This window comes from Trachemys scripta, chromosome 8 (genome assembly GCF_013100865.1).
Source record: "Trachemys scripta elegans isolate TJP31775 chromosome 8, CAS_Tse_1.0, whole genome shotgun sequence".
NCBI lineage: Eukaryota > Metazoa > Chordata > Testudines > Emydidae > Trachemys > Trachemys scripta.
In genome coordinates, this window is record NC_048305.1 from 106,904,265 (window position 1) to 106,925,387 (window position 21,123).

General features: G+C 62.2%; 1 protein-coding gene across 2 annotated transcripts in view; it reads left to right on the forward strand.

Annotated features, from left to right (window-relative positions):
- The window catches only part of ERI3 (ERI1 exoribonuclease family member 3), a 230,727-nt gene extending 210,889 nt beyond the window's left edge, over positions 1 to 19,838 (forward strand). For both annotated transcript variants that reach the window (XM_034778676.1, XM_034778675.1), the window contains one exon: positions 18,471 to 19,838. Coding sequence is in view for 1 of the 2 variants with exons in the window: in XM_034778675.1 (XP_034634566.1) it covers positions 18,471 to 18,553 (83 nt within the window). In the remaining variant the exon portion in view is untranslated. The remainder of the gene's footprint in view (positions 1 to 18,470) is intronic.
- Positions 19,839 to 21,123: the final 1,285 nt, after the last annotated feature.

Genomic DNA, 21,123 nt, shown 5'->3' on the forward strand with positions numbered 1-21,123 from the left:
GGGGTGTCACGCTGGGTCGGTATTGACTCTCCCACGGGGAATGGGGGGGGGCTGGCTGGGGGTGTCACGCTGGGTCGGTATTGACTCCCACGGGGAATGGGGTGGGGGGGGCTGGCTGAGGTGTCACGCTGTGCATTAATATCCAAGGTGAAATAACCCCCTGGATCAAGGGCAAGCGGCGGGGGTGGGGGGGGTTACCCGGTCCCTGAGACTCTGCGCTCGCCCGTGGTGCAGAGGGGCTGCACCCCAGCATCTCTCTTCCCACGAGCACGGTCAGGCCTCCCCCCTGCCCCAGCCTGCCCCCTTCTGCAGGGACCCGTCTCCCCCCCACCGGGGGGAAAGGAGCAGCAGGTTTGTCCCGAATGCCCCTCTGGAGCAGGGCAGGTGGGGGGCTCAGGGACGGCGCTCAGATGAAGTCAATAGAAAACTAATTTTCTGTTCTGCGCGAAGAAATGAGGTGTGTGGCAGTAATGTAATTGCAGCTAATGAGGTAAGTTATTCTTAATATCCTGAGCGCTCGCTGGCAGCTCCACCCGAGTTACCTGCTGGCTGTCCCGGGGCGCCCCGCCCGCCAGCAGAGAGAGGTTATTAGAGCCATTCGTTTGCGGGGAGGTGGGCCAGGACACCCCCCTTCTATCCTCTCCACTCCTCCTTCACGGTTCCTGCCAGCGACAGGCCCACCGTGGGCGGACCGCGTTGGCTGGGAATGGCCCTGGGAACCACCCTTGGAGGTCCCAGCGCCAGCGAGCGCGGTTCCTGCAGCAGCCAGAGGGGGGCGCTCCGGAGCAGCAGCACCCAGTCCTTTCCTCTGCCTCACCCGCAGGCCTGGGGAGCTCCACACCCACTCTCACCCCCCCGTGGTGCTGCCCCTCGGGGGGTGATGAGCTGCGAGTCTGTTGGCTTCCCGCGGTCCCCGTCCTGGCCTGCAGAGACCTGCTGCTGCTGCCTTCAGCACAGGGCCTGCCCAGCCCCGGCTTCCCCAGCTGAGCCCGGCCCAGGCAGCTGCCGGGGGAAGCCGGCTGAACGCCGGGGGTAGGCGGACAGAGGCAGTGTCTCCTTCCCAGTCCCAGAGGGAACGCTGGCCAGGACGCCTGGGTTCTCTGACACCCCCTTCGAATGGTGCCCTGAGATCGAGCCCAAATCCTGGAGCCTGCAGCCTCGTGGGGCAGAGATGGGCTGAGCCACACGCCCCGGTTACAGTCGGTTCCTATTCCCAGAGGGCCCTGGCCCAGCTCCCACTGGGCGACGGCCTCGGGTTCTGGCCCACAGAGCCCTGGGATGGGAAATGGGGCAGAGACGACTTTGCTCTGGTAGCAAACGGCTCTGTTCGCACACATTGTTAGCGCTGGCAAAGCCCAGGAAAGGAGGTGGCGCAGGAGTGAAACCTGAGAGAACGTGCAGCTCCGTGCGCTTCTCCCCTGCTGCAGGCAGCACGCCCCGGGGAGACAGGGTGCTCCCACAGCAGCTGGGTCGTCGTATCTCACCCCCTGCAACAGAGCCCGGCGGGAGGGCGGATGCTGCCCGGCACCTGCTGTTAGCAGCTGGCAAGCGGCACAGGCAGGAGCGAAGATGATTTGTAAAATGACAGACCAGAAAACAATCATGTGAAATTGTCAGTGCGTGCGGCCGGCTGGGGACGCTGTCAGCTGGGGCGGGGGCCGGCCGTGCTCAAGGTGATCTGGCCTTGGGGTGACAGCAGGAGGATGAAGGGGGCTGGGGCGGGCGGCCTGTTCCCGCGGCCCAGGAACTGTTCTACAAAGGCAGCAGTGATATTATTCATTACCAGTAATCTGCCATTATAACATTGACAAATGGTCCCTGGGCACCTGAGCGGCGGTTCCTGTACAGCCCATAAAGCATGGGGACAGTTTAAATATGGACCTGTTCAGCGTGGGGCTCGGGGTGATCCGTCTTCCCAGCGGGAACGCGTGCTGCAGGGCTTGGCCAGAGGGGCCCGGACACCTCGAGAGCTTGTTCTCGCCGGGGGGGGGCTGGCCCCCCTGTGATTTCAGCACCCACTCCCTGCAACGGGGCTCAGGATCTCGCCGCGCCACGGGGAACAGCTGCCCTGGCATAGCCCCCTGCAGCCTCAGCGCGGCGAGCCGGCGTGCGCGGTGTCAGCGACCATGCTGCCCCACCACGGCCATGGCACGCAGGGCGGGGGCTGGCTGGGGATGTTGGGTGCGGGTGCCTGGCTCCAGGGCAGGGGTGACCCACGCTGTAGCTCGTGCCCAGGGAGTAGGGTCCGTCGGTTGAGCCCCTTCTCTTCTCTCCCAGCCCCGAGCAGAGCCTGACACCTGCACGGCCGTACCTGCAGCATCGGAGGTGGGGGAGACGGGGGGACTTTACCTCCCTCTTGCCCCCAGGGTACTGGGGCAGCCTCCCTGGAAGTCCTGACTCCCGACAGCCTAGCTGCGGCCCGTGAAGTTGTGGTGTCAGGGTCCCACCCGATTTCTGCCCATGTCTGGCTCTGGCTGTATGTGGGTGGGAGGCCGCGGAGATGTTCGCAACTCGGGAGTCAGTGCTGGCCCCAGAGCCCCACTCTGGCACTAGGGGGCGCTGTGCTGCCGTCTTTGGGCTGAGACCTTACCCCGGTGTCTTGACGACTTGTGGTCATTAAATATCTTGGCACTTTTCATAAGCACTGACCCGGGGTCCCTGATAAATTCCAGACAGGTCGTTCTGTTCTGCCTCTCTGAACTGCCCCCGCGGGTTCGACTGAATAGAGAATCGTTTCTCACGTCCAGCCACGCTGTTGGGTAGTGGTGCTGTGCATTGGTAACCAGCTGCCACCTTCCACCCAGGGGTGGCTGCATTGCAGTGGGGGGAAGAGATCCAGCTACCGGACGGGCTCTTTGGGTTTGGAAAGCTCCTCGGGAGAAAAGGTGCTGTGTGACTCTGAGCTATTAGTCATCGGAGACTCCGGAGTGCTCTCACCGAGGCACGCGCCCCCTTCCCGCTCTGTGTGGATTGCCCTGGAGGGCTCTGCGTGTACAATTGCAAACTGCTCGTCTGCGCGGCCACAAGTCCCGAGGGAGGAATTCACCGTGCAATGAGTGCAGCACAGTTCAGTCTCCGGTGAAGGGGCCGAGTCTGTCGCATTGGCCGGGCAGCGCCCCGTGGGAGACCCACAGGGGCCCACCTGGGTCTGGCTTTAAAAAAGCAAACTCCCTGGGCTGGATTCCGAGCCCCCTCATGCTGGCTTGGCAACTGGGGTTACCCCGATGGAGATCAGCATCTGGCTCTGTGTGCCGGGAGCCTCGGGGGTGAAACGTGTGATGACGGGATACGGGTTGACACCGAGAAGACTCAAAGGCTCTTCTCTGGTGGGGGGACGGGCTGAGAGCATAGACTAGCTGAAGGAGGAGCCGCTCGGTCGACTGTCGGTGGAGACGGGAGAGCGGGAGCGCCTGCTCTCGCTGTCTCAACACGTGAACCAGGAGGCCTTCCATGAAAGGTGGCAAATTCAAACCCTCAGCTCGTAGTGTGCCTGTGGAACTCACCGCTACAGGATGGCACTGCGTCCAAGAACTTAGTGAGATTCAAAGAGGGCCTGGACATGGATCCCAAGGACAGATGGAGGCGTTACTGTGGCAATGCTAAAAAAAAGCCATGTTGGGAGGGATAAAATCCTCCTGCTCCAGGGTTTAAGCCAGTCTCTAGCTCATTGAGCCCGGACGAGACCCAGTGCAGGGGCAGATTGTCTCCCAGCTGCCTGGTGATGGTTCTTACACCGTGCTCTGTAGCACAGTGTCAGAGGCGGATACTAGGCCTGCTGGGCTCAGGTCCGGCGATTCCTAGGGGTCCCCAGGTTGTTCGCTCCCTGCAGCGGCCTGGGCCTAGGGCTGGGAGCGGGGCGGTTCTCTGAGCTGGGACAAACCCAGAGAGAGGGCAGCAAAGCGAAGCGCTAGGAGCTCTCCAAGTAACCCCTCGCTGACCCCATTGATACACACCACACAACAGCCCCTACATCAATTGCATCTTATTATTACAATATCAATATACAATATTCCTACAATAACACCATTGATTTTCTCGTCAGAGGCTGCACCCACAGCTGCTTTAAGGAGGAGGGAGTTAATAGTGGCCTCATTAAAAATCTATAGATTGCCCCCTCCCCCAAAAAGAAAAAGCAGTTTATATTCATTAGGGCTATTGAATATAAAGTAATATGTTTGTGTAGGACATTGGAGTAATGTGATAATCCGTCCGTGTATCAGGGAGAAATCCACTTAGCAGCCCTGTCAGCTTGACAAGAAAAATGTGCCCATAAAGTCAGGAATACATTGAGGGAGAGAGAGAGGAAGAGCGTGTGTGTGTGTGTGCATGCGTGTGTGGGTTGGACACCAGGTGTGCATGTGTGTGTGTGGCACCAGGTGTGTGTGTGCATGTTTGTGTGCATAGGTGTGAATGTACATGTCTGTGTGACACCAAGTGTGTCTGTGTGCACGTGCATACATGAGGGGGGACACCAGGTGTGCAGGTATGTGTGTGCACTTGTATGTGTGTGTATGTGGCATCATCGTGTGTGTGTGTGTACATATGTGTGTGTGGCACCATGTGTGCATGCATGTGCGTGTGTGTATGTACATACGTGAGTGGCACTAGCTGTGTATGTGTGTGTGTACATAGGTACATGTGTGAGTGGCCCCAACTGTGCATGTGTGTGTGTATGTGGCACCAGGTGTGTGTGTGCATGTGGGTATGTACCTGTGTGTGGCCCCAGGTGTGCGTGCATGTGTGTACGTACATGTGTGTGAGTGGCCGCAGGCTGGGAGATGAGGAGCCGGCAGTGACAGCGCCGGGGCCTGGTTCCCACCCCCCCCCCACCCCACCCCCCGGGTACGACCGGAGCGAGTGCACTGGGCTCCGAGGGGCAGACTCGGTCACTTTGGGTGAAACAAGGCTTAGGGCCTGCTCACGTCCTGGCTCAAGCAGGGCCTCGTCTTGCGCTAGGCCCTGGGCCCGCGGTAGTTTCACCTTGGAGAAGGCCCAGCCCTGCCCCATGGGAGGCCTCACAGGTTCCCAGCGCCAGGCCGGGGAGTCCCCAGGCGAACGCCAGTGGGAGCCCCGGGCAGTGAGAATGGGATGGGGGATGAGGGGCCCGCGGTGGGGGGTGGGGTCAGGTTATCCAGATCCCGCTGGGAAGGGACCAGTTGCTGCGCCATGGGCATGCTCCCTGCATAGCCCGGGCCCCTGGGAGGACGGCGGCCGAGGCGTTTCCAGCTCTCCTCCCAGCATGCCCCGGGGCAGAGGCAGGGCTGGCGCACGGTGCAGGACCATGGGCTTGCATGTCGCAGGGGCGCGGGCGGCCTCGTGTTTGCAGAGTCCTCCCCAGAAGCAGTCAGGGCTGGCTGGAGCGAACTGGCGCCCACCAGTTGGGTGATGCATTGGAGAGGGGTTAGAGAAGAGCCGCAGGCGTCACTAGAGGGTTAGAAAACCTGCCGTTAGTGACGGACTCCAGGAGCTCAGACTGTTCAGTGTAACAAAGAGGCGGTTCGGGGTGACTCGAGCCCAGGCCGTAAGTACCCACGGTGGAACAAATATTTACTACGGGGCTGCCAGGGCTAGCACGAGCCAGTGACTAGCACGAGCCAGGGCTAGCAGAGCCCTTGGCTGGGAGCTGAAGCCAGACAAATTCAGACGGGGGAATAAGGCGTCAGTTTTTAACCGCGAGGGTCGTTAACCATGAGACCATTTCCCCAGGGTTGTGGTGGATTCTCCATCCCTGGCCGTGTTTAGCTGGCGAGGGGCTGTTTCTCTAGCAGATCTGCCCTAGGGGTTATTGTGAGCCGGTCTCTGGCTGTGCCACGCAGGAGGTCTGACGAGCTCCCCACCAGGGTCCGTTCTGGCCTGGGGATTTGGGGGTCGGTGACTCCTGTGTATGGAAGGAGACGTCTGAGCTCCTCACTGCAGCTTCCCAGCAGCCTCTCAGAGCCAGGCACCGAGTGACCCAGCAAGCTCTGCTCTGCGAGCCCCAGGCTGGAGTCCTGGCACACCAGGCTTTGCTTCCCCGCCTTGCCTCCAGGCCTGCGAAGCAGCGTGTGCCCAGGGTTCCCCTCAGGGATGGGGCAGCTGAAGACACGCCCAGAGAGCAGGTGAATGCAGAGCCTGTACCGCTCTAGTAAACCCTGAACCTTTTCCACCAACCACTGCTACCAACCCCTTGCCACACCCAAAGTAACAGGACAAGAAACTGTCAAAGGAATCCACAGGCCCCCCACAAACCTCCCCCAGGCAGAGATTTCCCAGGGACGGGAGAAGACCCAGACTCTATGGACCCCTAGGCACTGGGTAGAGCTGATCCATTAGACATGGAAGGTGCCCAGATCCCCACTGATGGGCATCAGCCCAGAGGCCTAAGAGACGCTGGTATTTCTGCATTCAGGCTTAGGGGAGTCGGGATCCTGCTGTCAGGAGGTCTGTGTGCGTCACAGGCGTGCCACCAACCCGTCTCCCCACCCTGTGAGAAGGGTTTGCTGAGCTGTAGAGCGCCCGCGGGGTAGTGATGGCACAGGGGGCATCGCAACCTTCAAGGCTATGGCACCAGGGCGAGAGGTTGGAGAGCAGGGGTGCAGAGCAGAGAGGGGACAGGAGAGTGGGGGTGCAGAGCGGAGAGGGGCCAGGAGAGTGGGGGTGCAGAGCGGAGAGGGTTTTCAGGCTCTGGGGGATGCTGAAAGCTCTGGAAAGGGTCACAGCTGTTTTGTGGGTGCCCTGCCCACCTTCTCGGGGCACTCTGCTGCCTCCCCCTTCGGGGCGTTGTGCGCATGGCAGAGCCGCTGCTGCCCTGCGGGCTCCCCTGAGGAAGGGGGACGCACGGAGAAAGCCGCCCCACCAGCGTGCTCCCAAGTTGTCGATTGCCATTTTTGCCATAGAAGGTCCTTGCGCTGGGCACCGCCGGGCAGCTTGGGATAATTCCCCAAACAGCCATCTGACGGGGTTGTTTTAAAAGCCGCTTTGTGTTTTTTTCTTTGGAGTTTATGAAAATCTCCCGCTCTAATATCCCGAGAGCCAGCCTATAATTGTGTTATTAAATCAATCGGAGCGGATTACATTGTAAAATCAATAGCCGGCTGTAATTGCATATTAGAAAGTTGTTCTGCTGTTGGGGAGGTTTTTTACGTGGATAATTGTAATAAGCGTGTTTACCTTAGCGCTGATTTGGAATCAGCCGAGCTAAATGACTTGACAGGCTTTGCACTCCAGCGCGATCACAGGCTTGTGTTCTTAGGGGTGTGCGGGGGGGACGTTACTGCTCGGGGGGGACCTGTCTGACGTCTGCATCTCACGGGCCTGCCCGAGCCCCAGCGAGCCCACAGAACAGCCGTGGTGAAGCCACGGGCAGCCTCCCTCAGAGACGTAGGGACTGGGGGCTAAGGGAAGTTGTGGCTCTGGGTGGAATTTGTGGCATCTTTCTAAGAGGCCGGGGCAGGGGTTCATGACAGGCCCGAGCAGGGGCTGCCGGGCAGGGCTGCCTGGTCACTGTTAGTTAACGCATTCGTTAGCGATTTGGAAGTGGGGAAGTGCAGCACATTGGCGGTGCGGAGTATGGGCTGGAGGCTCGAGCACAGGACGGCGGCTCTGGCTGCAGCCCTGACAAGGCACCGCAGGCCATGCCACGGGGTCTGGGTTTGGCTGCCTGTCGGCACCAGCCCAAAGCGTGGCTGCGACGCCGGCGCTCTGAGTGCCCTGGGTTTGTGTCTGCGCCGGGGGGCTGGGCTCGGTCCTCGGGCAGGGAACAGCAGCTGGCTGGGGGTAGGTTCTGGGTACGGCTGCAGCGTGGCTGCCTCACTGCAGGGCCTGCCCGGGGAGTTCACGAACCTCTAGAACAGCTTGGGAGGGGAGGCTCTCGAGACACGGCCGCAGCCTCCCCGACAGACCCGCTCGACCGGCCCTGGCTGGAGCGGGGAGCGAGGCCAGGCCCGTCCGCGGGGCACCGGGATTCCAGCCAGGCCAGATTCTCTCTCCCGTGGTACCAGTGTGTCGAGCCGGCAGCTGTTCTCCGTGCTATCTCCCCCGGCATTTCCCTTGTGTCCCTGGCTGGCAGTGCCTCCGGCGTGTGACGTGGCGCGTGAGCCAGACTCAGCAGCCGACGACAAGGCTGGCACGAGCCGTTCCCTCCCAGCCCCTAGCAGGCAGCGGCGAGGGCGGCTGTTCCCTTGCGTGGGACCGGGGGAGCGGCTGGTTGGGGCTCTCGGTGGGGCCCAACGTACCCCACTTTGCAGGGAGCAGTGGGCGTGTTTCCTGACCCAGGAACTGAACTCTGCTGTGCCTTGGGCCCAAGCCGGGGACTTGGATGGGGGGCACCGGCCCAGCCCGGCTGGGGAGCAGGGTCACGGCTTGGCCGTGGTGTGGGTAACGCTCCGTTGGACAAGGAAGCCTCAGGTCGAGGGGAGAGATGGCGAGGGCGTCAGGTGGCCCGCGTTCCAGCCCTCCCTCGCATGGGCGTGGGGCGAGAACACGTGCTGGAGCTCTCCTGGTGCCAACCTCCGGGCAGGCACAAACCCGCCTTAGCCCTGCGTTCTGTACTGCGACTGCTCCAGCCCAGGACCGCAGGTGAACTCCTCCGGTGCTGTACCAGCCTCGCCATGACATCCAACCTGTCTCCCCACCCCAGGGAGCTGCCTTGGCACCAGATGGGCCCTTACACCAGGGGTCACAGCAGCGTTCAGGTTCCTCCCCGTCCCAAAGGACCCATCACCCCTCCCAGCTCCACAGGCCCTGCCTCATGCCTAGGTACCAGGCCAGCCTCTTGCCGTCTGGAGAGCGTTTCCCTCCCACCTGGCTGCTGAATCCCAGCTCTGCCTGGAGTCTGTCCCAGGCCCCACACGCAGGCCCTGCCCCTCTAGGCATTCGCCAGGGGGTTGTCCGTCTCAGACAGGAGCCCTCAGGCCCAGCCTGCTCTCTTCCTTACCGCAGACCTGCGGCCTTGTATCACAACCCCATCAGCTCTCCCAGGCTGGGCCCGGGCAGTGGGCATTGCTGCAAGTGGGCAGGTGATTCACAGGTGCCCCACCTGACACGGCACCGTGCTGCTGGAGGTCCCTGGGGTGAGACCTAGCGCTGAGTCCCAGCCTTGCACAGGAGTCCTGGCCAGACTCCCCGTTGGATAATTCCAGTCTTGGAGCCATGGTCCCTATTGTATCCACGGCGGGTTACATGCGTGCGCCCGGAGCGTTGGCAAGTCGTGCAGTTCGGCAGGCTGTGCACGTGCCTTGCACCGACTCGTGGTTTCGTGCGAGGTGAGAAAGGGCACAGCAGGCCCCCAGCGTCTCCGGTTCCTTCTCCCCACCCATGGTCCAAGTGACGAGTCTCCTCTCCTCTAGTCCTTGTGCCGCGCTTTCCAAGACTTCACAAACATGCCCTTGGTGCTGTCCATAGCTTGGATTTCTTCCCCTGTTCACTGTCCCCTTTCGGAGTTTCGTTCGCCTTTTCCTTTCATACCAGACTTAGAACTTGGGACATTGCTTTGGTGGTGTCTCCTGCCAAATGTCCGTCCCCCCGCCCAGTAACCTGGCCTGGGTTCTGGGTTATGCCGAAGACTCCAGGGTCCAAACCGGTGCTTCCTGCGACGTGCACCACGGCTGCCTGTACTGCTTGGGGGAAGCGGACATCTGCCTCTCCGTTCCCGCCCGTACTCGGGAGACCAGGTCTCTGCCTCAGGAAACACGTTAGGGACGCTGCCATGGGACCGGGATCCTGGCCGGAGAACCTGCCCCTGCACATCGGTCTGTGCAAGTGAAGAGCGCCCTTCCCCTCCCCCCCACCCTCCCCGAGCCTCCCTCGGGCACCAGTGCACAGACCCCTTGCCGGGGCCTGGCCATGGGCCAAGGAAGCAGGCGCATGAGCCTGGCAGTGAGTCTAAGAAGGATTCGGCATCGGCCACGATGGACCCACGTGTTCCATAGGTCGCCCCGATGGCCAGATCTGCAGGGACCGGTCACAGATCCTGCGCCTCCGACTGCATTGAGTGCCGGGAAACGTTGTCCCCAGACAGATGCAGTTCCCGGCAGCGTCCAGCACCCCCGTTGGCCCCAGGTCCCCATAGTAGTTTGCACTGGAGGGACTCTGGTCTCCACAGCCTCCAAGCCGATCCCCAAATCAAAAGGACCCTTCCCCCGCTATGTTCCTGCTGCCCCCCGTTCCGGCGGTTCAAACAGCTCCACCCCTTGGCGAGATTTCTGACTCCGATGATACGGATCCGACGTGCTCCACCGCTCCCGTTCCCAAAGCAGGACTCCCGGGAGGTTCCGGCGGCACCGGACAGTTCCCCACCTTCTTACCCGCGGAGTTGGTATCCGGCACCGTGGTTACAGGCTACACAAGAGCGGGGTCAAACGGCACTCGTGGCCCCAATATTCACCCTCGGAATGGTCCCGCTGGGTTAGGGGGACTCCCCCACGTCACCCCCACAACCCTCGTTGGGTAGACGCTCCGACATAGCACTGGATGGCGCATCGGTTAGCCCGACGGTACCAACGGATCCAGAGAATTGGCCCTTGTCTTCTCCAGACGCAGCCCCTCTTCAATCCCCTGCTCCACACCGGATAGCTATCGCCAGTGCCAAGAATTGCTGTGAGAATGGAGAGTGTGTGTGCGCGCACTAGGTACATGTCTGTGTAAACATGTGCGTGCACACCCTGGCGTGTGACACTAGTGCGTCGGTGTGAAACGCAGGGGCCGCGCGCTGGCGTGCGACACTAGTGCGTCGATGTGAAACGCAGGGGCCGCGCGCTGGCGTGCGACACTAGTGCGTCGATGTGAAACGTAGGGGCCGCGCGTTGGCGTGCGACACTAGTGCGTCGATGTGAAATGCAGGGGCCGCGCGCTGGTGTGCGACACTAGTGCATCGATGTGAAACGCAGGAGCTGTGGCTGTGCTAGCAGCCTCCTGATGGAATAAACCGCACTGATTAGGAGTCTGCCCCACCAACTTCCTTCCGCCTCGCCACGAGTTGTGTAAGTAGCCACACTTCTCCTTCAGCCTTGACACTGCGGTGCGCTGCCGGCCGACCGCCTTCCACGGGCACAGAGCTCGGCCGCCGGCTCACTACAGCAGGACTCCACTGCCCGAGAAACTCCCTGTCCCCGGGGCGGACGTCATCACTCTGACCTCAGAGCTGGGACACTTCCCAGAAGCCCAGGCTGAGTTTGACGTTGTTTAAACCAATTGGAGAGCAGCATGCAGATGAAGTCTAGACAATGCTTTGATGATTGGCTGAGCTGCCTCTGATGTCACAGTCTCCCCACTGAACAAGGTGCCGATGGCAACGCATCCTGGATGCTGGTTTCGAAGGTTTTCCCGATACTCGGTTTTTCCGCCTTTCTAAGCCGTCTCCGAAGGAATAACGTGGAGCCCGGCTCAGGCCACCTCTCCAGCCGCTGCTGGGCCTCCAGCCCCTCCCGAACTGCCTTGAGCAGCCCCGTTATCCCCAGGATCCAGGGGGGAGATGGGGCACGGCCGCGCCCTGTGGCAGAGCCAAGAATGGTCCCAGCCCAGCCTCGCCCATTTCTAACCGGGGAACCATCTCTCGTTGCAGGGTTCGGAGCTCTGTGAAACGCAGCCGGGGAACTGGCCGATAACAGCACTTTGCGTCCCTGGCGGGGGTCTAGTGTCCTCAGCCCCAGGGTGCACTCGGGGAAACTGAGGCACAGAGTGGTGGCTGTGACTTGTCCAGTGGCAGAGGCAGGCATACAGCCCAGAACGCATTCACAGCTGTTACAGCCTGAAGAAACCGCTGTGGCCATTTGGTCTGACCTCCTGCGTAGCCCAGGCCGGAGCCGGTCCCGTACGGCTGCGCCCGGCCCATCCCTTCTGGTCCGGCGAGAGCAGAGCCTGCGGAAAGAGGCGGCTAAACCCTGGCCCCAACGGCCTTGACCCACTCGGTGACACTCCTCCCAGAAGAACAGGTGTGCCATGCCGTCACTGCCTTCCTGCCCTTTGCGCTCATTGCCCCCCCCCCCCTCGGAGCTGGGGGGCATCCCTGGCACACGGGCGCTGATCCCGGGGAGTGGAAGGGGGACAGCGCAGCTTCCACCTGGCTCCTGGGGAAGGGATCTCTTCCTCCCAGCCCCACCGTCAGGGTGATGCTGGGAACCAGAGGGAGGCAGCTGGCTGATGGGGGCCCGTCCTGTGAAAGGGGAGGGAGTAGGGACTAGTGGTTAGAGCAGGGTGCCTGGGTTCCAGCCCCGGTGCTGCTGTTTGACTGGGGCTCTCTGTGGACCGGGGAGGGGGAGCGGGAGGGAATGGTTATAAAGGGCAGGGCGCCTGGGCTGGGACGGCTGTACTCCGTGAGTCCCCAGCAGCCTGGGGTTGTGAGCCCTCCGCTGGGCGGGGCGGTCCCGGTGCAGCCTGTCTGGGAGCCACCAAATGAGCATTGGGGTTATTTCTTCCAAGGGGACAAGTTCTCCCCGTGTTCGTTAGCGAAAAGCGATTGGCAAAGGCACACCCCGTCCTGTCCTCTCCCGGCTGAGCCAGCACCCGTGGGAACGGGGAGACAGAGGCAGCGGGTCTGTTACAGAGCCGTGCTGTCGGCTGGGCTCCTGGGCAGGAGAGTCACCCACACTGCCAGCGTCTGGGGGTGTAACCCTGTCCCTCAGCTTGAACGGACCAAAATCTCCTGCACCCGGGTGCGGGGCGGGACCGTCCTGCTAGGTCGGAGCTGAGCCTCTCGCCCAGCACCCCCAGGCTGGCCAGGAGCCTTGAGGGGAGTGCCAAGCTCGTCCCTGGAGGTGCCCTTAATCTCCTGCACCTGGCCCCATGCCCGGGCGGGAGAAGCTGCAGGACACGGAGCAGGAGCCCGGCTCTCTCCAAGTAGGGGCTCCACGTTGGGTCAGCATGGCAGGGGCCAGTCTGGGGGTGCTGGAGGAATCGTGAGGCAGAGCAGACCCAGATCCCCCAGGGCGGGCGTGGAGTAGAGACTGGCGCTGGCAGATGGAGGGTACAGAAAACCCGATCTTTCCATGTGGTCTGTGGGGGGCTCGTCATGGGAACCCTTCGCCCCCCCATAAGCCCCTCGCTTGGGACAGAAGCTGTCTGAATTCCCAGCACGGACAGGCTGCCTGTCTGCCTGAGTCCTTCTGCAGTGCCCATCCCCATGGCATCGGGCCTCAGCACTGGCCCTGCTCGGCCTGCACCCGTGGGTGGGCGGAGGGGAGTTGGTGCAGTCCCAACAGTAGGGGGAAGGACGGCTCCCACCCCCCCATCAGTCGGGCCAGGCATTCCTGGCTGTTGTGAGGCTGGGGGGATGGGTTGGCCATTCAGGATGAGCTGGGGGTTGGAGCAGGAGCTGGGGCTGGTGGGTTTTCTGGTGGCGCGTCCCAGCTCGTGTCATTCCAGGGCTGGCACCACTGGCGTCTCCGGGCGGCTGTGTCTGACCTGGGCAGAGGCCCTGGGGCTCCCGCGGGGCCGATCCGGCCAGGTGGGGGCGTGAAACGATCACGCAGAGCAGTTCGGCGCTGGGGAGTCACCGCGCAGTCGCACTGCCCCACAGAGCCCTCACTCCCCGTCGGGCCACAGCGGGAGGCAGAGTCCGTGCCTGGCTCTGCGGCTGGGAAGGGGGGGCCGTGAGCATGCGATGAGCTGCAGGGGGCTCCACCTGACTCCCGGTGGGCAGGGTTGTCCCAGTGGTGTTGGCGGGCGCCCGGAGCACCCAGCGCTCACGCCCCATAGCTCAGCACCCCCAGACGCACGCCCCACGGCAGCTCTGTCCTTCCGGAGCCAGCACCCGAAGGGTTAGCGGGGAGATCGAAGCCTCTTCTCATTGCTAAGTGGCTGCCGGTGGCACCTGGCAGCAGCGGGCAGGGGCTCTGCCTGATCCCAGCGCAGCACTCTGTCACCAGCCCGGCTGCTGTCTCCGAGACAGTGAAATATGGGCACAATTAGCCCGGATACAGTTCAATTATGATAAACAGCGTTTGCACCCTTTAAGCCGTGATTAAAAGGCCTCCTCCCATTGATAGAGAGACCTAATTTCACATTATTATCGCTCCAGCCTGGTTATAAAGCACTCCCTGGATTTACCCTCCCGAGATGAATGTGGAGGCTTCTTTATCATTTACACATCAGTAATGATGCGGCTTTCCCTCGCCCAGCACATCCATCCGCGGGGCCGGGGTGGGGGCTGTGCCCCCCTCGCCCCCCGCCAGCGTGGCACGCTCTCCCCACGGCAGCCGGGCCCCGCTGCCACACGCAAGTGGGCAAAGTCACCCTTACGGTAACAGCTTGATAAATGGCCGGGCGGTAATGAAATGGAGACATCAAGGCGTGGGGCGAGGAAGAGAGAGTGGTAATCAGAGGGAGTGGAGCTGTCCCGAATCGGAGGGGAGCGGGAAGAAGGATCGCCTCTCTGCTGTGTGCTGTCAAGGGAGAAATTACACATTTACTCTTGCTTTTTCTTAAGGAGACGGCCCCCATAGATCAAAACATGGATTTACAAGCCAATTTTCAACATGAAATATAGACACCAGGAATCAATTTAAGCCCTGCTTCTATTTTAGCAAGCGGTGCCTGCGTTTAGTGCCAGGTAAATAACACAAGCAGGGGCCATTCCTCCCGCCTTGCCACCCGCGGCCTCCCTGCTCCAACGCCACCACAGTTCTCCGGTGCCAGTCTCGCCGCCGGCAAAGGGCAGCACCGTCCCCACCAGCCCGCCCCTGCTCAGTGCACACCGCCTCCTCGGGCCGGGGCAAGGAGCTCTTTGGGGGATGCTTCGGCCCTGCCTGCTTCCCCCAGCCCTTGACACGAGAGGCAGGGCCTGCAGGGAATGTGGAACTCCTGGCCACAAGCCGGTCAGAGGATTGGATGCTTGGGTTGGATAATTGACTCTTGGTCTCTACACGAGCTAAGCTTGGGGACACCAGCATTTGGGCTGGTTCTTTGCCCTACGGCAGCACGTGAGGTCCCCACTGAGATCAGGTCCCCGCGGGGGTGGGCACTGCCCAGACAGCCCCAGCCCTAAGACGAAGGGTCGGGGCCGAGGCAGGGTGCAGTGACCCTGGTCACTGGCCAGGCGCGCTGTGGGAGCAGGGTGCCGTCCTGGCCAGTGACCAGGGTCCAGCTCCCAGACCGGCTGGGCCCCCCGGGGCCGCCACTGCCGCTGGGTTAGGGCGGGGAGCAGAGTCCGGGGAATTGGCAGGTCTCAGGCGGGAGCAGGATGGCAGCACGGTTGCACCAGGCTACGCACGTGCAAATGGAGCGCCCCGCGCTGGGTTGAACACTGGGCCCAGGGAGGGTCATGAGACCCCTGGAGAACGGGGGTGGGGCGGTGGGGAGCGCGGGAGGGGTTGGCACTGGGGAGCGATCGGGGCCTACACAGCAGGGCTGGGGTTACCCCAACCCCTGGGAGATGATTGAGGGCCGTGGGGGCCCAGGGGCTCACGGCGCGGCCCCTGGGCGGTGTGAAGGCGCGGGGGGAGGGGTGGGGGTGGGATGACACACCAGCCTCCCGGGCGTGGACGGGGCCATAGGTGCAGTAGGCGGCTGCTCTCTAGCGCCCACGGGGTGGGTGGCACCGTCCGTCCCTCCCAGAGGGGGCATGTGGGGGCTGCGCTCTGCCTCCACCACCTCCTCTCCCATCCCGGCTGCCGCTTCCCTGGACAGGGCCCTGCCCGTCTCCACCCGCTGGTGCGTCGGTCCCAGGGCTTGGCCGTCTTCTTTCCCCAGAGCTGCCTCCCGCAGCCCTGCTGGCAGGAGAGGGTCTGGCCAGGCCCTGTAGGAGCTGCCTCTGGGGGCACTTGCTGGGGACCCAGACCCAGATCCTCAGAGGGTTCAGGTGCTAAACCAGCCCTGAGTTCAGTGGGCATAAGGGGCTCACGTACCCTGGAGGATCTGTGCCCCCTGCTGCTGGCTGTGTGCGCCGAGCGCCGGCTGCGGGACTGGCCTGCAGGGGGCGTGGGACACGTTACACGCAGCGCCCCCTGCTGGTGGTTGCAGGACTGGCCGGCCCCGTGTGCAGGGGGCGCGTGTGCAGCAGCGGGTCGGCTGGCGGGCTGCCGAGTTGCTCACCCTCCTGGAATGCAGGTTTCCTGCCCGGGCCCAGCTGAGCAGGACGAGGCAGGATGTGAGCCCAGCGGAAGCTGCTCCGGACGGGGCCTCCTGCCAGGGTCACGGCCCGTGCAGACAGCAGGGCCGAGCGCTGGCAAGCGGGGCAGGGCACACTCCCGGGGGGGAGGGGGAGTGTTACAGGGAAACGAACTCATGCGTCTGACGAAGTGGGAATTCACCCACGAAAGTTTATGCTCCAATACATCTGTTAGTCTTATAGGTGCCACAGGACCCTCTATTGCTTAACTCAGAGAGGGGACAGGGCCAGCTGGGGGTGGGGGGAGCAAAGGGAGGAACTGCCCCAGGGACACCCCCTGGAGTCCCACAGGAGGCCTGGGCCCGGGGGCTGAGTCGGGGGCTCGCTGCTCGGCCTAGGGACGGTACCGGGGGCCTCGCTCCCTGCCTGTGAGTGTGTGACGGGGGTGGCCTGGGGGCAGTGCAGGCCTTGGGCTGGGGGCACCGTGGGACAGAGGCTGCCATGGAATTCACCCAGGGGGATCCCAGGAGCTGTCATGCCGGGGCAGGCTGGGGAATCAGCCCCTGGACTTGATCCAACCCTGGGTGAGTGGGCAGGGAAGGAACCTGCTCCCAGACAGGACGAGATGGCAGAGCCTGCCAGTGTGCAGCTGGCACAGGGTTATTGTGGGGTCGCTGGGACTGCCAAGCTGCACCCAGGTGGTGGGTATCGTAGGGCCAGGCCCAGGGGGGTTGTTATTGTAGGGCCGGGCTGTGACGGTGCTGCCCGTGGGAGCCAGCTGAGGTCACTAAATCAGGGTGAACTGCAAACAAAATGGGGCAGCCAAACCCCAAACGCTGGTGGATCTTCCAATACTTAGATTTACCAACCAGCACAGAACAGCTTCTGTAGAACCTCACTGGTTACTCAGAAGTCCAACCAACACCCCAGCCTCAGGCCTCCATCCAGACACACCTGTCAGATATGATGATGATTACTGAAAATCTTATCTCATCAGATAAAAGAAAAGGTTCTTCCAACCCCAAAGGATCAGCCACACACCCAGGTCCAATGATAACTTAGATCTGACCCAAAATACACGCTTAGAGCCAACTCTTATTAACTAAACTAAAGTTTATTAAAAAAGAAAAGAGAGAGAGTGTTGGTTAAAAGATCAGTATACAGACAGACTTGAATTCAATTCTTGAGGTTCAGATGCATAGCAGAGGTGATCCTGTAATTGCCAAAAGTCCTTTTAGAAATAGTCCAGAGGTTATAGTCCAATGTCCATATTCAGGGTGACTCCAGTCAGTGACTGGGGATCTCAATCCTTATGGCTTAAGGTTTCCCCCTCTTGAAACCCAAAGCAGATCTGAGATGCAGCAGGATCGTGTCCCAGGGTTTTTATACATTTCCAGCAGCCGCTTGGCCTGAGAAAACAATAGGGTTAACTCTCCTTCTCCCAAACATCCTGGCAATTAGCACAGGGTAATTTATCCATTAAACAGTTCAGATCCAGGTTACCACAACCTTCAAAGAGACATAGAGACAATAATACTATTTCCCTCAAGTGTCTTCCTAAATGTTAATATTCCTTTTTTGATCTTTGAATTAAAGCTATAGCAATAGCCAAGACTTGTTTGCTGACATCACAAGCCCTGAGCAAACATCTCCCCTTCTCTAACAATGCCGGCTGCATGTCAAAGCTCTGTTCATTTACAGATCTTCCTAACCAGTCTCTAAAGTTGGGCCCTGGGTCAGGTCAGTCTGGGAGGTAATTAACTCTTTCTGGCCCTGTCACCTTTCAATGAGATATTATATCACACTCATAACGTCACACGGGCCCAGGGGGGTTGTTACTGTAGGGCTGGGGCCCTGGGGGTCGTGATCATAGGGCTGGGCCCAGGGAGGTTGTTACTGTAGGGCTGGGGCCCTGGGGGTTGTGATCGTAGGGCTGGGCCCAGGGGGGTTGTTACTGTAGGGCTGGGGCCCTGGGGGTTGTGATCGTAGGACTGAATGTGGGGCAGGGTTAATTGGTGGCTTTTTTTAGAGGTGTTTACTCTGGAGCGTAACGACCTCCCCTGCGGCTCTGCGGGGTGGGATCACTGGCAGGTAGCTCCTGGGAGCTGCCCGGAGCTGCTGGACAGCAGTGGGGGCCGTTTGCGCTGCCCAGGCAGGCCCTACGCCCTGTTAGCCATTACCCCCTGGGGCAGCCAGTGAGCACACGCCCTGGCCTGCACCCTGTGGCAGCCGGGCCGGCAACACGGGCAGGAGGGCCCCGGAGCGTCTGCACAGGCCAGCCACCGACGTTCCCACCATCACTCCACAGAGCCTCCCAGCAGCCAGGCACACGCTCGGGCTGCGTTTCTAACACGTGGGGGCTGGCTCGGGCCCTTTGGGAGGGGCTCTGCTGTCCCCAGGCGCAGGGTTATTCTTGCCTTGGCCTCACCCCGCTCTGCTCTCTCCGCAGATGACTGTAAGAACATTGCTAACATCATGAAGACGCTGGCCCATAGAGGTTTTATCTTCAAGCAGACCTCCAAACCCTTCTGATCGGCGGGGCGGGCCGGACAGGGCTGCATGCGGCCGGCTCCTCCACTGCGGGAGGACGGGCGAGAGCATTCAAAGGGCAACCGAGGACAGAGGCGACGCCACACCCAGCTCCGCTGTTACGCCAGTAGAGGTTGTATATATGGAAAGGAAAATCTCTGTGTAGACCCGACGTGGATCCCCCTGTCTGGGCTGCTCCGGCCATCGCCCGCCCTGCCCCCGGAGCCGCCCAGGGCGCTTGCACCACCTGGTTAGAGCTGTAGTTCCTTCGTCTTTCTTCGCCCCTGGTTTCCGTTACCCCCTTGTGCCCCCCGGCCATGGGTCGCCCTCTTTCTTTTCGGTGTTTGTTTCCCTTCGGCCAGGCCCTGCCGGGCACTGCCGGGTGACCCGCCGGGGCTGCGTGGGAGCTCCAGCCTGACATGACCGCGGGAGCCCCGCCCCGCCCCGCCCGCTCCCCTCCCCGTTGCAGTGAACACTAACCCCGATCCCCTGTGTGTGTCAGCAACCCGGCTTTCTGCTCCTGCTCAAGTGCCTGTATTCTCTGCCCGCCGGCTTGCCAGCCAGGGCTCTGGGAGCGGGGTGGGGGGCAGCTTGTGCCTCTCCCGGGGGGCTCCTGCCCGGCCCCCCCACTCACCCCTGCCGAAGCGATTCCAGCTCCTGGGGGCACCAGGTCCATTGCTGGCAGTGGACGCACCAGCGAGTGCTGGCACAGAACAACGGTCCTTTTCTGCCCCCCCCCCCAGTCCCACCGCTGAGTGAGCCCCCTCCCCTGCCCACCCACCTGAGCTGCAGCTCTGCCCTCGCCTGCCCCATTCCCCGCGGTCCGGGCGCTGCCCCTCGCAGGCTCCCGGCCGAGCGCAGCAGCAGCTGCCTGGTTGCCTCGTCCCCTCCGACTAGGGGGCTCTTGGGCCCCGTCCTTCAGGTGGGCTTGGGGGCAGGCCCCATCCCCTGGAGCCCCAGGGCCACGGAGTTCCTGCAGATCAGCCAGGACTCCAGATCCCTGCTGAGCCGAGGCCGAGCCTGCGCCTGGCGCTGGCCCATGGTGCTGCTGCAGCGCCGGGCACCGTGACCCGCCAGGGGCCGGGCTCCCTCCCGCCCCGCAGCCAGGGGCTGAGCCGGCTCGGTCACCAGAAAGAAAATACAGGCACTGAACGTAGCGGTAACCAACTGCATGGTGTGTGGTGTGCAGCGCAACCAGCCGATAACGCAAACCCACCGTCCTCCTTGTCTAGTTATCCTCATCCTTGCTGTAAATGTGCCACATGAATAAAGTTTGGGGAAAAAGGTGCCTACGTGTGTGAGTATGTGCGAGTGTGTGTGTGTGTGCGCCTACGTGTGTTTGTGCGCATGTGTGCATATGTGTGCGTGCGTGCAGGCGGGGGAGGGGAGGCATGCAGGGGCTGTGGGGCAGAGCAGGAGAGGGTGCATGCAGGGGATGGGGCTGTTTGGCCTGGGGCAGTGGGTTGCTCTGGAGGGAGGCCCTGGGATGCGCCCTCCCAGCAGGGCTGTGCTGCGGAGAGCTTGTTCTCCCCAGGAGGAGTGGGGCGGGGGATCTGGTTCTTGGGGTTAAGGGGGGGCAGCTGCTGCACTGGGGCCTGGGCCGCCGGCACCCCGTGCTCGGTTGTGGGAGGAGGACGGAGATGGGGACAGATCCCAGCAGAGGGGTCCCTGCTCCACCCAGCCCCAGGGAGGTGCTGTCAGCCCCCACTCCCCACGGGCAGGGAATGAACAGGGCAAGGCCGGTTCACTGAGGTACCGAGCGGACAGGCAAGGGAGGGCTCTGGGGGATGGTGGGGGTAGTGGGTGCACCCGCAACTCAGGAAGGGGAGATACCAATAGCCCAGTTGAGCCCCCCCTACAGTGGGTCACACCCTGGAGGCCTGGTGCCGCTCAGCCAGCCCCATGCGGGACAGCCCTGCAGGCGAGACAACACGCAGCCAGAGTGTGCCCCCCGCCCCCCGCTGCTCACCAGGCCCTGGGCCCCCGCCCCCTCGCCACGCCCTGGCTGCCCACAGGCCTGAGGGTCGCCAAGTTACAGCCCCTGGCACCAGCTTGGTGAGCGCCCAGAGCCAGCCCAGACGCCGTGGGGATGGGCAGGGTGCACCTGCTGCTCCGAGGGGCGTCCTCTCCCACTAAGCAGCTCGCAGAGCGGTGATGAGGCCACGTGTGAGGGAAGCGACTTGGCACCAGGCTGCCATGTCGCCAAGGGATGGCGCTGGTGCATTTCCCAGCCTGCCACACACCACCTTCCTGGCCAGCCCAGCACAACCCTGAGCCCAGCGTCCCTGCAGGCACCATGCCAGGCCATTAGCACCATGCCCATCGAACGGCACCTGGGACGGCTGGAATTACGGTGCCCGGGCTGGCTGGCCATGGTGGTGGATTCAGCCCTTACTGAGAGCTGCCCCCCCCCCCGCCCTTAATTCAGCTACTGCCACGCACTGGGCCTGGCCCAGGCCAGCACCAGGCCACGCCCTGGGGAGGGGCAGTAATCAGGGGGTGCCTGTCTGGAGGCAGCACAAGAAGGGGGAGCCCAAGGCTGGGGGGGGGGGCAGCCGGGCTGCAGCACCCCA